The 17,338-nt window shown below is 38.3% G+C and overlaps 1 protein-coding gene across 3 annotated transcripts in view; it reads left to right on the top strand.

Moving 5' to 3' along the window:
- FMN2 (formin 2) overlaps window positions 1-17,338 on the top strand; it is a 285,407-nt gene that overhangs the window by 122,413 nt on the left and 145,656 nt on the right. For all 3 annotated transcript variants that reach the window (XM_040967978.1, XM_040967977.1, XM_040967979.1), the window contains one exon: window positions 2,925-3,012. In XM_040967978.1, the coding sequence (XP_040823912.1) occupies window positions 2,925-3,012 (88 nt within the window). The remainder of the gene's footprint in view (window positions 1-2,924; window positions 3,013-17,338) is intronic.

The raw sequence follows: 17,338 nt of genomic DNA, 5'->3' as shown, positions 1-17,338 counted from the left end.
TGAGACATCTGTGTTCTCTTGAATGTGTGCGCCTTCATGAAAGACATGGGTAATTATAGTTCCTACATGATGCCTTATGCATTTAAATAAACATAGTTGTAATCAAGCACATTTGATTTTTTAATAGAAAAAGCAAACTTCAGGTATGAACTGTGGAACTTTCTATATGACTTTCTAAAACAACTAACCCTTAAACATGAGCTCTTTGGGTTTATAAAGTAAGGGTTAAAGATTAAGAAGCAACATGCAGATATAAGCATTTGGGGAAAGTTTCCTGGATATTAAATTTAGAGAATGGACAGGAAGGGTTAATCAGACAGAAGGCTTTTAAACTTCAGATTGATACTCCCTGATGTGTAGATTTATGAGAGGGATGAAGGGCTTCCTTTTTAACCAGTTTCCAGGTGATGCTGATGGTAAGTGTTCTCGGGAAAACAATATGTGCATTATTGGGTTAGATTTTGGAAGGCTAATTAGAAATTTGTTGTATTGATTCGTGTAGTATATTGTATAGAAACAAACACTGATAGCGAGGTGTCAGTGGTTTCCAAAGACACAGAAGACCTGAAATTGGTTGGACTTGATACCAGATCTAAGTGGCCAAAAAGGAAATGGTGCGATTCTAGACTGATTTCTAGATTTCCAGCTTTGGTAATGGGTGGTCAATGGTGGTACTCTTACTTCAACATATCAAAAAAAGAAGGCGAAGCTGGATGGAGCCTTTTGGGTGGAGTGATAAGGCTTTGTTTTTAAACATGTTAAATGGAGATTTATATAACAGATTTAAGGGGAAATATTGTTTAGGGAAGGTCAGTAATGGCTGAGTTGAAGATTGTTATGTATATACATTTGAGAGAATAAGAGAATAATGAGTCTATGGGCTGTGGTAATATTGAAAATGAAACTAGAATAATTCATTTTGTCTTTAAAATATTTATTTTTATTTACTTGAAAGCAAAGTGACAGAGAGAGAGAGAGAGAGAGAGAGAAAGAGAGAGGGAGAGAGAGAGGGGAGAGAGGGAGGGAGGGATCATCTCACCTCTGATTCATTCCCCAAATGGCCAGAGTGCCTGGTGAGATGGGCCAGATGAAACCTGGAGCCTGGAACTCCATCTACATCTCCCATGTGGGTGGCAGAGACCCAATACTCAGGCCAGCATCGGCTGTTTCCCAGGCTTACTAGCAGAAAGCTGGGGCAGAAGCAGAGCAGCTGAGACTTAGAGCAGCTGAGACTTAAAGCAGCGTTCTCTTGTGGGATGCCAGCACCACAGAAAGTAGGTTAATTCACTGTTCTACAATGCAGGCTTCAGAGTAATTCATTTACTGAAGGATTGAGAAGGGCCAGGATTCAGAGCAGAGTCGCCATAATAGTCTGATGAGCATGACAAACTAAAGGGAAATCACATGATATATGAATTCAAACGTGTCGATTTCATTTCAGGGATGGAAGATGATAGGAAAAAGTGTTTTCAAATAGCAAAGACGGGGCCCAGATTGAGTTTATCTGTGGTTAGCAATTGTTTTTCAGAACAACTCTGTATCTTCTGCTTTCCCAATATTAAATGTCTATCTTTTTCAGCTCTAGAGGAAGATATCATTGATAGAACTATTTTGTTTTGCCAGTGGATACCTATTCAATTTTGAAACTGTTTTTTCCTAGATGAAATTTAGTAATGTGTTTAAAGAACACGTTTAGAATCAAAATCTATATGTCAATTTTTCTTTGAGGCATCAGCGCCTCTTGCCTCTTGGGAGGTATTGTCCCATACCACAGGAGGTTTTCAGAAATGACTGCGGAGGTTTTTTGTGGTTGATCCTTCTGAAAGTAGTTTGTGTTCTTCCCAACCCCCATCCCTGCTGGGGAACCAAGAAAGCTATTATAGCTGTGGAGAGCGTTGTTTTACTTTGTGACTTCTTGTGACAGCTGGCTATGATTATTTTATTAGTTTCCTGATTGACCCAACTTAAACCAAAGAGAAATACAAGGTCAACAAATGTGATAGCTGTTAAGGCAGCTGTCACTTCTGGTAATTTGGCCATAACTGCTTTTCTTTCCTTTTCCTGCTATGTTTTTCTAAGTAGATTTGAAACAAAACACCGATAGTAAATAGAAATGGCTGTTCCTTACAAGGATCAGGAATCGGGGTAAGAGTTTCATAAGCAGGATTTATTAGTGCCATGTTATGTTGTCTGCAAGGCATGATTTTAACACATCTGCTCCATAACCTACTGCCCATCTCTGTTGGGAAGCTTGCCTTTAGGGCTGTGTGCTCTGACTCTCCGAGACATTCTGGACAGGCAAACTTGAGTGTGGTGGTTATGGCTCTGCCAACTTGATGGTTCTATCTCACTGTTAGTTGGAAAGTTCTCCACAAATTATGGGTCAAATGCAGAATGAGAAGAACTGCCAGCAACATCGTGAGCTTTCTTAATGACCAAATAAAAGCACATTTTCATTTTTGCAGAACAAGTGCTCTGATCTAATTTATTTTCTTTGTGTGCATTTTAGTGCTTCTCTTTTGTCCACAGTTTTAGGGCTCTGTATTTAAACAGGAACGCTTCCTATAACTCAGGCAGCACATAATTAAACATGTAATCATTATCTTAGGGAGAAAAGACTAATTTTGTAGACTATAGAAAACTGTTGACAGATCATGCTCCTAAAATACTATTGACAAACGTGACTTTAAAGCTGATAGTGTAATCGAAGGGGAAATGTTGGATCTCAAAGATTTATGACATGAAACTCAAAAGCATTGTTCACGCCTCAGCCCTGACTTCCCCAATTGGTTTTGAATCATTTAAGCAATGGAAGAAGGTGTTTTCTGTTGACTTTTTTTTTTTTCCATTTAAGGGTTTGAAAAATATGTTATCAGGAATTTTGAAATTTGGTTTAATGTTTTCCTTTTTCTTTGCTTGAACAGGTCGTCAAGTTATTAAGCAACAAACGATCACAAGCAGTTGGAATATTGATGTCTAGCCTTCATTTAGACATGAAAGACATACAACATGGTAAGTGGAATATAAACTCAGGTTTTGAATATTGAAATTTGGATTGAAGGACATGACATTTGGTGACAGAAAGATGTTAAACTTATAGTTCCTATTTATGCTGAGGTTAATGCATTTGTTCCATGACTCTGAAAGGGTTGCTATTCATTTTGTGTTTCTGTTATTTCCTTATCTTGCTAGGGGCATAATTCCCATGTTGCTTGACATAGTTCATGTTGCTTTAAGTGATTCCTGGATGGCTTATAAGATCAGGGTACTGGCAAGGCCTTGTTAGGGTCCTCCTCTGCTTTTCTTCTTTCATTCTTATGTGGCCAAAGAAGATGAGACTAGTCTCTTGCATCTGTTCTTAACAGTAGTAATTCCATTCATATTCTAATCATGTCTCAAAAACCTCCCTTCCCCCACCTCAGTACCATAGGGTTGTAGCCTATTAATTATGGAAAATAAAAAATTCAGTGCATTGTAGATATAGTTAGCTTATATTTATAAATACTAATTTTTACCTCATAAAATGTGTTAGTCCCATTGTACTCCATAATTGGTTAGGCCGTATCTTAAGTATCTTCTAGATGACATGCTCAATGTGTTATTGATAAATAATGCTTTGTGTCAGGTAGTAAGTTATCTCTCTGTCATTAAAAAAATACTTGGCTAATCTGAAGGAGAGAAAATCTGATTGGGCCTTGAAACTCAAATATTTACTGAGCTAATATAAAGAAGAGAAAATTACCTTGGAATTCTCTATTAGCTCAATTTCAACCCAAATGAAAATTAGAAGGAAGTATTTTCCTTTTCTTTTTCCTTCTAGATCCATGTGTTTATTTGAAAAGAAGAATTACAGAGAAAGGGAGAAATAGAGAAAGAGACATATATCTTAGTTCATCTCCCCAATGACTATAGTGGCCAGGGGTAATCCAGACAGAAGTTCCGAGTTTGGACCTGGGAACTCCCACCAGGTCTCCAACATGGGTAGCAAGGGCCCACGCACCTTGTCCATCTTCCACTGTTCTCCCAGGTGCATTAGCAAGGAGATAGCTGAGAAGTGGAGCAGCTAGGACTTGAATCGACACCCCTAGAGAGGCTAGCATTCCAGATGGCAGCATTACTGCCTGCAACACAAAGCTGACCCTGGGAAGGGTGTTTTCCTTGTGGTTTTCTCATGATTAGTGAGCCAGAAATACCACTTACCTTGGGTGTTTTTAAAGTTGGCTGGGAAATAGGACATGATCACTTAGCTCTGCCCCAACTACTGTGAAGTGCTGAGTCACTAAAGCAAAATAGTACACATACTATTGTAGGGAGCAGAACTGGTCCCTATTCATACAGTTATTTGATACAACTGTAACATGGACCTGGGCTTTTTTGCACATAGAGGGATTAACTTTTTTTTTTTTTTTGCTATCCACCAAAAATGATTTCAGCTTATTCTTGCCCACTTATATTATTAACTGTGTCCAGACACACAGACACAGCAATATCATGGCCTTTTAAAATTTCTTTTATGTTGTTGTTTTAATTTATACCTGTAACAGACTCATAAAATGTTTTCTATTTGTAGGACTAGGTGTGATTTGAACATTTTAATAGTTGAAGTCTACCCTGTAGTTAACAGGTATTTCTGAGATATATCCTTCTATCACTTTTATGCTGAGAGATATTGCCCAAAGTTGAATAGAGAAATTGAATTTACACTTAGAATGTCCCTTAAGCTGCCCAGAAACTTAGAATAGATTTAAATCAGATTGAATTATCCAATAGAATGCCAGTTTACCTATTAAAGAAATATGGTTTCAAGTACAACACAGTTTATAAATCATGAAAATGTTTCAACTGGCTTTCTTGCACTTTGTGAATGTGGATTCTATTTGTTCAGCTGAAAATATTGCGGGGATTAATTCACAAATGGCACAAGTTTGGTATGCCCTGTCAATTGATGAGTAACTCTTAATCACAATTTAAGTTTTTATTAAATTGTTTTGCTGGTGAGTAGACTTCCTCAAGCTGAAACATTTGGGTAGTAGTCATAGGAGAGAATGCCAAGGCTGGCGCCAAGGAGTACTTGGTGTTTCTAAAGCTGGCAAATGTAGCCCAGTTAAGTCATAGAATGAAATCTGAAAATAATGATATGGTCCTTTCCTTCAGTCAAATATTCAACTCAGGCTGAGTTAATAATGAGAACCGTATGAACAAAGGAGTCCGCCTGACATCTGTGTCTGTGGTAAAGCCAGAGAGAGTTCATTGAAAATTTGCTCGCTTAACATGCAATGCTAACAAAAACATGGCATGAACATCAGTAGTTGAAGGGTCATACAGAATTATGCATAAACTTTATCCTATTAGGATGTGAAGTGATTGCTGGAGTCTCTTTGAAATCCTGCACACCCAGGTTCTAAAAAAACAGCTGCTTTCGTTGTTGAAAGAAGCAAGTAGTTGTGCTTTTCTTTGGAGAATGTCCTGTTCCGCCTCGGTATATTATCTGGGACCACGATTTACATGCGCAAATCACTTGTGGCCTCTAGAATAAGCTTTCTTTCTCTCACAATTTGCCTCCACTGAGAAATCCACAGAAGCATAAACAACATTGATTGTGGATATAGAAACAACCACAGAATTTATCCAGACCTCCAGTGTCATTTTATAAAATCGCAAGCTAGGATCTGCGAACAGTTTTTATTCGTTTCTCAATATCATACAGCTCATGAATGGAACATATCAAACTTGCATCCAGGCTTCTTCGGTACTTGGTTCTGTATTTGAACTCCTCCTAGATTGTGGATTTCCAACAAAATTCTCTAAAACAAAGAATATTTAACATTGTAATAAATAGCAGGAATTCTCCTTCTTTTTCATTTTCTTCCCCATCAAAACTCTGGAGGAACCTAGAGTTGCATTTTGTGTTTTGCTCTGTTTTAAACTGCCTGCTAGAGTGATGAACATGTACAGCTTGAATTCTAGGTGTCATAAGTCCAATTGTGGCTTATTGCCGTATCCACTGAACTCTAAACTCAGTCAAGGTTCTTTTCCACAAAAGCAGCTGTAGGGCCTTCAGCAACACATACAAAGTACAGAGGAGAGAAGAGAACAGGTTTGTAGAGTTATTAAGTAACCGTAAGTCAGTAAGTTGCTGTGCACATGGTGGAGGAAAAAGCTCTTAGTCTACAGTGGTCAATTTATATGGTAACTGCTAAGCTGACATGTAAGTTTTATTATTGTTGTTGCAGCATTATTATTTTCCATAATACACTTTTATAGGTATAAGGATTCCTCCCTCTTCCTGTTTTCTCCTCCCACCATTTTCTCCCACACTATTCTGGTAGTATAGTCCTTTAGCAACAGTTGCAAGTTTAACTTTCTGCCATTTATTTGTATCATGTCAGTGCGGTATAAGCAAAGGTAGAAAATCTAGTATCACACTGCCAACATATATTTAACTGTTTCATTGGGAGTCTCTCTTTTGGTATTCCTTTTATTTTTGAAGTTTTATCTGTTATTTTAAAAATGTTTTTAATGTTGCTATGTTCCATGATAGGTTTGTAAGTGTAACTATTCTTCCACTTGCCCAACCCCCCATTTTTTCCCAATTTTTTTTTTCTGCCCTCACTGTTTTCCTCCATAGGAAGTTACAAGTTTAAAATTTTGCTATTTAAGTACAGCATGGCATTGTAGGTGTTGACAAAGGCATACTGACTAGTATCCTATTGTTAAGTTATATTTAACTGCTTCATGGCAAGTCCTGTTTTTATTCAGCAGTAGGGATGGGTACTGCAAGGTATCTTCACTTCCCAGTATGCTAATCACCGTTACATAGAGCCATCAAAAAGATGAAATCCTACCATTTGCAACAAAATGGTTCTACCTGGAGACCATTAGACTCAGGGAAATAAGTCAAATTCAAAAGGACAAATATCATGTTTTCTTTAAGGTAGCCTTCATGCAAAGTACAAAACAAATAGATATATAGGTGATCAAGTATATACATAATGTCCCATAAAAAAACTGTAAAATGGAGACTAGGTGATGTAATAGTTTTAGCAATTTTTCAATTTTAGGCATGAATAAATGCTATGAAAAATTCATTCTGACGATTTATAGTAGCTTCAAGTTACCGAGGCTGATGTCCCTTCCAGAGAGAATTTACCTTTCGTGTGTGTGTTGGGGTATTGGGGCACTGTCCATCTAAGATTGCCTTAAGTCAATCTGCAGGAGTCTCTTCGGCAGTGCTAACTGTTCAGCCACTGTACAAGTTGGCTTCCCTGAGAATATAGTCCTTTGAGGTCTGCTTTAATGTGGGGAGGTTAGCTTAAAACTTAAAATTTTGAGGGCCTCTCCGCTTTTATATTTGATCCCTGGCCCCATTAAACTGCCAATAGAAAGTTTAGTTTTAATGGGATTGGCACTTAAGCTCAGTGGAGAATAAGTCTGTGAGAAAGAGAGGGAGAAATGGAGAGAGGAAGAGAAAGAGAGAGGGACAGGGGGAGACAGGAAAGGGGGGAGGAAGAAAGGAGCCAAGGGAACAAGAATTCAGCTTACTATTTAATTCCCCAAATGTCCACGATAACTGAGCTGGATCAGGCTGAAACCAGAAAGGAGGAGCTCAATCTGGGGTAGACACAGGGACGGAAGGACCAGACTAGTTGAATCATCACATCTGCCTTGCACAGTGTGCATTAACCGGGGGCTGGAGTGGAATTAGGAAAGCAAAGACGTAAACCTGTGCGCCCTGATATGGATGTATTGACTTGTTATGCCAACATCTGCCCTCTGCCATTGTATTTTTAATGGTTATTACTGGCTATTTTGTCGGGTTTTGATATTTATTACTTGGAGAATGAATTTACATGAATTTTTAGTTGAGACTCTCTTGCAGCCTTAGCAGATTTCATTATGTGAAATAGATTGAATTTTTAAAACAACATTTGATTCATGTTCAAGAACCAATTTGGTGTTCACAGGATTTAAATCCATTTTGGTAGATAATCATAGATGCAAAAAACTTCAAATTCCATATGATTCAGCATCCCCCACCCCAATCTCTTGACAATATAGGATATCTGTATCTTTTTCAACCAAACTGTGTTACTTATAGAATATAGAAAGGAGCGCTATAATAATAATAATAGTACTGCCTGTAAAGTGCAAATTCGGAGGGATATCAGTAGAGCAGCATGAACGTTCTCCACCAGATCAAACTGCAACAACTCTCAGACCTAATCGTCCCTCTTGAAATTCCTGCTTTGTAAATTTAGGATTAACTGCCTGTTTTTCCCTGTGGATTATCACCATGATTTTTCTTTTTCTGAAAAGTTTGTTCCAGATAGATGCAAGCACTTCACAGAGGTGAGCTCTTTTGGCTTTTAAATTGTGGTAAGAAGTTCAGCTCAGCCTGTGGACTTAACTAGAATTCTCAGACAACTCTAAATTGTAATCTCCAGTAGATTCTCAACATTATCTACGGAAAGGGACACAGTGGTAAACCTCACTAAGAGATTTTTATCTAAGACGTCCATCTTAATATTTTTTTAAAGATTTATTTTATCACAGAGTCAGATTTACAGAAAGGAAGAGAGACAGGGAGGAAAATCTTCCGTCCAGTGATTCACTCCCCAAGTGGCTGCAATGGCTGGTGCTATGTCAATCCGAAGCCAGGATCCAGAAACTTCTTCCAGGTCTCCCAAGTGGGTGCAGGGTTCCAAGGCTTTTGGCTGTTCTCAAGCCACAAGCAGGAAGCTGGGTGAGAAGTGGAGCTGCCAGGATTAGAACTGGCATCCATATGGGATCCTGGCATCTTCAAGGTGAGGACTTTAGGTGCTAGGCCACCACGCTGGGCCCCGTTAGTAGTTTTACCAGTGAAAGCCAGTGGCTGATATTAGTATGTTAATTAACAAACTCCATCTGTTGATTTAAGGAGGGAGACTTGAGGGGCTTGCCTTTGCTTTTTGTTTACAGTTTGGGCCAATCATCCCCTGAGGTGTGGACTCTTAAAACTATACCTATTGAACTTTAACTGGCTCATGCATCCTACTGTATTCCCTTTCCAAATGCATTTTAATGTAAAGTAACAGATATGATGACAAAGAAGACTGAGTACATGCCTAAATATTTTCATCCAGAGAAATTAATTTCACTGATTTGCTGGGATGATCAGCCCATGATGTTATCGGCCCTGGTTCCTTCCTGTGTTTTATGATTGTCCTGTCTAGTCAACTGGTATTGTGGGCATGTGGGAATGAAGACTAGATTAAATTTCTATCCTGTTTAAAGCTGACTTAAGGAAATCAAGAATATTGTCATTAGGGCCCTGCGCGATGGTGTAGTGGTTAAAGTCTTGCCTTGTGTGCACCGGGATTCCATATGGGCACAGGTTCTAATACCAGCAGCCCCGCTTCGCGTTCAGCTCCCTGTGGCCTGGGAAAGCAGTTGAGGACGGCCCAAAGCCTTGGGAACCTGCACCCATGTGGGAGACCCAGAAGAATTTCTGGCTCCTGGTTTCAGATTGGCTCAGCTCCAGCCGTTGCGGCCGCTTGGGGAGTGAATCATCAGATGGAAAATCCTCCTCTCTGTCTCTCCTCCTCTCTGTATATTTGCCTTTCCAATAAAAAGAAATAAATCTTTAAAAAAAAAAAAAGAATATTGACATTAAATAATGATTTAACTTACTGAGCATTCTGTCAAAAATATAGTTGAAAAAGACTAAAATTGGCTTATTTTTTATTTTTTAAATGTAATGATTGCTTTCCCAGAAACTTTATTTAGAAAAATACGTTTAGGGTTTTATTATAAGTAAAATAAATATGCTCATACATTTCAATAAAAAATGTAGCATGTGAATTCTAAATCTACCATTTAGATTCTAGGTGCCATAGAGTTCATCTTGGTGTCATTGCCATGTTCATTGAGCATCACATTGTGTGCCGTTTCTGCACTGAGTGCAGGATCTTTGCCACAATGACAGGTGGAAGGAATCTTAACAAGGATAAGTAAAGGGCCGTAAGTTAAAAAACAAACAAACAAACAAAATACCTCTCATTATCCCCGGCTGGATCCTGCCTCATGTTGCCTTCTTTTGATTTCACATTGGCTTCCTCAACAGGGTCAAAGATGAGAAATCTTATCATGATAATTGGGAAGAAATCACCTAAAACAGAATTGTTATTGTTAATCAGGGTATGTATTCCTTTAGAGCTTTTATTTTGTAGTCAAATCTATTTATTAGTATACAAAAAAATAAAATTAACTGCTTGCTGTATTTTTTTCCTGTCTACTTCCTCTATTACTATGTTGATTGTATAAAACTATACAAGAAGGAAGATGATTTCCATTGTAGGGTGGAGGGAAGTGAGCATTATGGATTAAGCTCGCCTAGGATTCTATTGCAGCAGATTCTGAACGAGCAGTAGCTACAGTTCTTTGACTTGTAATCAAAGCTCTTGCCTCTGCAGCAGTTTAACTTTTGAGGTGTGCTATTTTTAACATGATGTACGAAACATGCATGAGAAAAATCTTACAAAACTAAAGAGGATATTTGGTCACTGTTTGCTTTCTGTTTTAGTTATTAAAACATTAATGTAGTCAAAATTTAACACATTTCCTTTATTGCTTTGTGTCACTTTTACATACTGACCCATTTGCTTATTGACTCTGTTCTTTAGGAAAATGCAGATGTGAACTTTTTTGACCCATATATTAAATAATGCAGAAATATTTTCAAAAAATTATTAATTTGTTTTTCATTAAGCTAAACAAAGGTAATGAAATACTTAAAGAATGGCTGGCATCAAGGTGCCAGTGAGCTAAGCTTCAGCATCCTATGCAGGAGTGCTGCTTTGAGTCCAACCTACTCTGCTTTTAACCCAACTTGTATTTTTTTTTAAACAAAAATATGTTTTAAAAATTCTTTATTTTTTCTGATACAGTGCCTTGGGCTTGGGGATTTTCTTCTCCCATCTCCTCCCCCCTCCCTGCTGTTTTCCCTTATATTGTAACAATAGTCCCTCAACACCAGTCACAAGTCTCAAGTCTATACAAAGATCTGATACATGAGTTTTTACCCTGAATATACACACAGATCTCATACCAAGAATCCCATCAGAATTGATTACTGTTTACTTCCTGCAATTCTTTTTTTTAAGATTTATTTATTTATTGGAATGTCAGATATACAGAGAGGAGGAGAGACAGAGAGGAAGATCTTCTATCCGATGATTCGCTCCCCAAGTGAGTGCAACGGCCGATGCTATGCCAATCCGAAGCCAGGATCCAGGAGCTTCTTCTAGGTCTCCCACGTGGGTGCAGGGTCCTAAAGCTTTGGGCTGTCCTTGACTGCTTTCTCAGGCCACAAGCAGGGAGCTGGATGGGAAGTGGAGCTGCTGGGATTAGAACCAGGGCCCATACAGGATCCCTGCGCGTTCAAGGCGTTGACTTTAGCTGCTAGGCCATGCCGCCGGGCCCTACTTTCTGCAATTCTTAAGAAGTGAGGTTTGGCTACAAGTTTTCGAGGTATGTGGGACTTAGAGCTGAGGTAAACAGCGAACAGGAACTTAAGTATTTTATTAATTTTGAACTTATTTTACTATTGACATTTGCCAAGATGTAAAGGAAATAATAGAATTTAAGAAGTGTCTGGATTGAGTTTAGGAGTGAGCTGAGAGAGAAGTGCGGGTTTCAGGTCTTGGGGAACATACCTGAGTTCTGCAGTTTGAATTCTCATCCATTGTTACTGAAATGCTCAGTGTAGGACTAGGCAGTACCAGTTGCTATTTTCTGAATGGGAAAGACTGAGAATTGTTTGTATCAGCAGCTGCTAGATATTGAGCATGCTTACATTTTTGGACTGCATTTTATCTGTAAGGAGAGCAATTCGTTTTGGAAACTGAAAGGTTGTGATCTCCCATCATTATGTGGTTTCTTAAGTGTTGTTGTCTCAGTGCTGTGTGAGTCAGCCATTTTCCACATTCCTTTGGTTCCCAGGGTCTTGTGAAGGTAGTGGTGGGAAGCAGTTTGGTCTTGTTGAGAAATGAGTCTTGGTATGTGAATAGAAACTAGGTAGAGACAGAGACAAATGTTCCTATTTTCTGTTTTATTTTTTGTCTTTCTTAATAAATGAAAAGTTTTCTTTTTTATTATTTTATTTTTAGCTCTAATACGATACATGCTTTTGGAAGTACCAGAAATGGCCTTTCTGAATCCTAAGACCTTCCAGGGTTTTTTTTGTTGTGATTCTTTTTGTGTGTATTTGGGTAACCTCTGCATCGAGCAGTTCTTTTTCCCTGCTGAGCTGCCACTGAATAATGTTTTTCAGATGAAACTTTCTACTAAACAAGTTGTCGATTACAAAGTCCAGGGCTTTTCCCTCGAGTTTCTGGTTTCATTCTTGGAGACACGAGCATTTTCACTTGCCTATTAATTACCATAAGAAAGTTTATCCATAATCATTTGTTTATTTTCATAATATTCTCAAAAATTACATTCAGGGTATGCAATGCTTTTCTTTTTTCACTAAGTTTTCCAGTGTCTGGTTTCTTTATGAAACTCAGGTTTACAAGACTCAACTCAAAATTATACTCCATGCCCCCGTTTTAACATTTATTTTAAATGTTTTCCTCATATGAGATATAGAATTTAATGACCTGTTTATTATATTTATTGAGACATTAAAAATGTAGTAAATGTTGTTGGGAGGTTTAGTGAAAGGTTTTCATTGAAATGTGAAGTCACTTAGAATTAGAAATTTGAGAAGAAAGGGGTTGCAGTGAGCCCAGGTAAACTTTTTGTCAGTTGTAACCTTGTAGTGGAGAAAAGCACGCACGAGATGGTATGCCTTCATTAAAACCTACTTCTAGAAAGTAAATATGAGGATATGTTTTCATTTGAAATGTAAGGTCATTACCCAAAGTTCTTTTAATATACAAAGACCTCATATATCATCTTAAGTCACACATTGATTATGAAACCAAGGTAAAATGAATCATTAGCCATTCATTACAGACTCAGTAAACACATATGTGTACACACACACACACACACACACACACACACACAGACACACACGCATGTCCTCCCACATACACACTTGAATTTGGCTTATATTGTTGCAACCTCACTCCAGAGTTGGATTTTTTGGTTATATTTTATGGGAAGAATGAACAGTGCTTGGGGCTGTATTGAAGTGGTGAGCTGTGACTGTGGGTATTCTTTTCCTTCAGTGTCCTTACTATCCTTGCCACATCATGGATGCTGCCACTATAAGCAAAGTTTGGTAAATCTGGTGACAGAGCTCCTTGGAGCTCAGGGCGTTTCCCTTTATGCTTCATCTGTTTTTTGTGGTCACTGAGCCATCATTGTTAATGGAACTGCCCAGGATCACATGGCACAGGTGTGGAAGACGAGCTCAAATCTGAATTTGAGCACTTAGTGGGAGCCTATAGTTACTCCTGTCACCTTTGAAACCTGAGTCACTGTAGGTGACAGGTGTGGTTTTTGCCAAAATATTCCTTTTGTGTAATCCTTGAAAGGAGAGAAATTCAATTGTTGTTTTGAAGGTCAGAGAAACTCTTGTGATAATGATGTTTGTGTTTCGCGGTCCACTCCTTTAAAGCCCCGTGTATTTTGACAAGTGTTTCCCCAGCATAACAACTGGCTATTTAGGATGCTTTCTAACTTTCTTCTTCCATCCAGATGAGATGGAGTAAGATCTAAGAGTACTAGAGGGAAGGAGAGCCACGGAGGACAACCATGTCCAGTTTTTACAAAGCATTTGCTAGAAATACAGTTATTTCCTTAAGCTCAGAGGATTGAGACATCAAATACAATGTCTAAGCTGCAAAGTTTTAAACTGGCATATTATTTTTTGACATGGCTGTAGTAATCATATCCCATGATGCTGACTATCTTGCATTTTCTTTTGTGATCAGCTATATATATATATATATATATATATATATATATATATATATATATATGAAAGAGCACTTGTAGCTAAATACCCTTGAATGATTAACTAAACAAAATTTTATGTACACAATTGAGAAAATAAATTATACAGAAAGGTTTACAGCTAAAAAAAAAAACTCCAAAATTTATAAATCCCTGTTTGAACCTTGTCACTTCCATTTTGGATTGTAAAGGAGTGATTTCTTGCATTTAAGCTGTTGTAGGATACAGCAAGTTCATTTGAGGATATGACATAATTCAGGCCGAGGTTTGTCTCTCATAGGTAATGGCAGTGTCATAGTCTTTTGACATTTTCTTGTTATAAAGAGAATTTTGGAATTAATGCCAAAATAGATCACTTTGCAGAGTTCCTGTTACTGCTTTGTTTTATGATGCCAAACTTAAACATATGCAATTGGTCGGAAGTAGCAACTATCCTTAATCAGCATGTGGGGTTGTAATTTAAACACAGGCAGTCTGGATCCTGGTCTGAGCTACTGTGCTTCTAATATGCTTCTTGAGAACACTCAATATGCGTCATTGAACCAGTGAGTTGAACTGGAGAGGCAGTATCATTTTTTTCCACCTTCATATTCTCAACTATAAAGCCAGTTTACTAGTTATAGGCTCCAGTTGTTATATACAGAACTCTCATGTCTGTATTATTGTGCAAAAACCCACATTTGTATTATTGTGTTTGAGAGTGCAGTTGAGTGGATGAGAGAGAAAGAGAGAGGGGCAGAAACATAGAGGAAATGCTTTCATGTAAGCTACAAAGAGGTCACTTATTGTATATATTGGAGAATTTGCTTTAAAATTCCTTCCGTTAGTCTTTCTATGTTTTCATTCCAAGTGCTATAGCTTAGGTGATCTTCAGGTGTCCTTTGCTACAGAAAGCCATGGAGCAGAGTCTGTGTTCATAACAATAATAAGGAGAATGTATTGAAGACTATTATCAACTTGAAAAAGATTTTCACTTGGGTGTTTGAGTATAAAAGAATAATGACTGACTTTGCTGTTGTAATCACTAGTTACTCACTACAAAGGAAAATGACAGCATCAATACTAACATTTTTCCCTTCCCTTTTTTCTTCTAGTATGTCATGGTTCATTCCCTATTTGCACCAAGCTCTATTCCCAGCACTGGGATAAAAATAAAAACAAAGAGACAAAAAAAAAAAAATCTGTGTTTTATGAAGCTTACCTGCCTGTAGGGGAGAGAATAACTTTGAAAATGTGTGGTATGCCAAGTGGTGATAAATATTATGGGGAAACCTAACAGAAGGGAATGGAAATAGAAAGCACACATTGAGGTGAGGTGGAATGCCCAAGGAATTGGCAGCATCTGAATAGCGTGAGCAACCCTGGAAATACCTGCAGGAATAGCATGCTCAGGAAAAGGTCCAGATAATTGCAAGGATGTGAAAGCAATGATGTCCTGGCACATTGAAGAACCCATAGATTGCCAAGTGTGCTCATGGGGAAAGGAAGTGCAAATTCATCTCTGTCTCCCTGCCTCTCTTCTTTGTCTTCTTCTACCTTCCCCCTATCACGAACTTCCATCACATCATCTTTACAAAAAAGAAAATCCTGAAGAAAGGGCTTGCTCAATAGAAAGAAAATATGTAATCTGTGTTAGTTGTGCGAATGATTCTTCAGGAATGAAAGAATCTAATATGTAGGAGAAGGTCATTGTTAAGCCATGCACCTGAGCAGGGGAAGAAGAGGGTAGGACGTTAGTGCCAAGTCACTGGAGTGTTTTTAGGGAGCATTGAGAATTGGTCCGCAGGCACACGAGAGTGTGCAGCACAGAGGCCATCAGCAGTGAAATTGTGCCAGATGTAGGTGTAAGGGCATCTAGCAGCCCTCTTCCAATTGTTTCCGTTTCCTCAGTGAATCCGGAAATGAATTCCAAACTGAGAATCAGTTGGAAGATGGGAAATAAGAGCAGAGAGCTCCTTAGCATACGAGCAGAGTAACTGGCTAGGGTATTTTGGAATGATTACACTGGGCAGCAATGAAGGGCCCACATGAGGCTACTGACCATGACTCTAGGGAAAGTGCTGATTTTTCTCAGTGTCATCCAGCTGTGTGGGAGACGGACATAAAGTAGTTGAAGACACGGTTTTAGCATGAGTTGAAGTTTGCCAATTGAATGTGATACTCTGATGAAGGCACAAAAGATTTTGAGAGTGGACATTGAAGTAGGGCATAAATAATGATGTAGGATTAATGATGTTTCAGGGGACTTACACAAGCAAGCTAAGCTTCCACCTGCGGCACCAGCATCGCATATGGCACCTGTTAGAGTCCTGGTAGCTCCACCTCTGATCCAGTCCCGTGCTAAAAGCAGAGGACAACATAAGTCATTAGCCCCTGCACTCTGTCCTCATGTGGAAGACCCAGAAAAATTTCCTGGCTTCTGGCCCCTGGCTTTGAATCAGCCCAGTTCCAGCCGTGGAGCTTATTTTGGGAGTGAAGCAGATAGAATGTCTCTTTTTGTCTTTCCTTTCTCTGTAATTCTGCCTTTCAAATAAAAATAAATAAATCTTAAAAAAAAATACAATGTGTTAGGTAAGGCAAAGTGATGAGGGACAATATAAGAAGGGCAGCTCAATGTGTCCTGGTAAGAAATCATTGATCCCAACTTGGCAAGGATAGTTGCATTGTAGACAATCATTTCAGGTGAATCAGTCAGAAGGGCAACATACAACCCCTTGGTTCCAACTGAACAAAAAGAAAAAGAGTAATTAAACTTGTTAGTGGAAGCAGCAGTTATTTCCTGGGATATACCTCATTGGTTTATACTCTCTTCTAAACGAAACCCCATTTGCCAACATGACTGTCATGGCATGGATTGTACAATAATGCTTAATTTCCTGCAGACATATAAAATGTCACAACAACCTCAGAAGTTGCTTAGGGAGTATATGCAGTGGGTTAGAGATCAGATAGAAAGTAGAGGGCAAAGAAAGATGTTTTCTGTGTTAAGCGTTTTATGTATTCTAAATGCAGGGGCAGAATACTCAAGCTTTCCTCATTTGCTCATCAAACTTAATAATAATAATTCACCTGGACCATTAGCTTTTAGAGTAGATGATTGAAAATTGTTTTAAAATGAGATTGCATATTGGCATTGCGTGTCCTGAGTTGTTGGCTCTCAAATATTTCTTCCCTACAGAAAGACGATAATAGCTGCTTTCTTGGTTTGCAAACATTCACATAAAGCCAAATTTGAAATATTTATGTCTATAAGTAAATACTGTGATTAAATGTAAATGGAAAAACTAATTGCCACTTTGCTGGGCTATTGGATAATAATATTGAAAGTGTGTTGTAAAATCTGTGTTGGGCTCAAATTGAATAACTGCGAGTTCTAAGCTGCTTTTAATGACTT

The sequence above is a fragment of the Ochotona curzoniae genome, unplaced genomic scaffold, assembly GCF_017591425.1.
Source record: "Ochotona curzoniae isolate NIBS_2020 unplaced genomic scaffold, NIBS_Ocur_1.0 scaffold_4683, whole genome shotgun sequence".
Taxonomy (NCBI): domain Eukaryota; kingdom Metazoa; phylum Chordata; class Mammalia; order Lagomorpha; family Ochotonidae; genus Ochotona; species Ochotona curzoniae.
The sequence above is the reverse complement of the archived record's forward strand: the minus strand, read 5'-3'. Positions and strand labels throughout refer to the sequence as shown.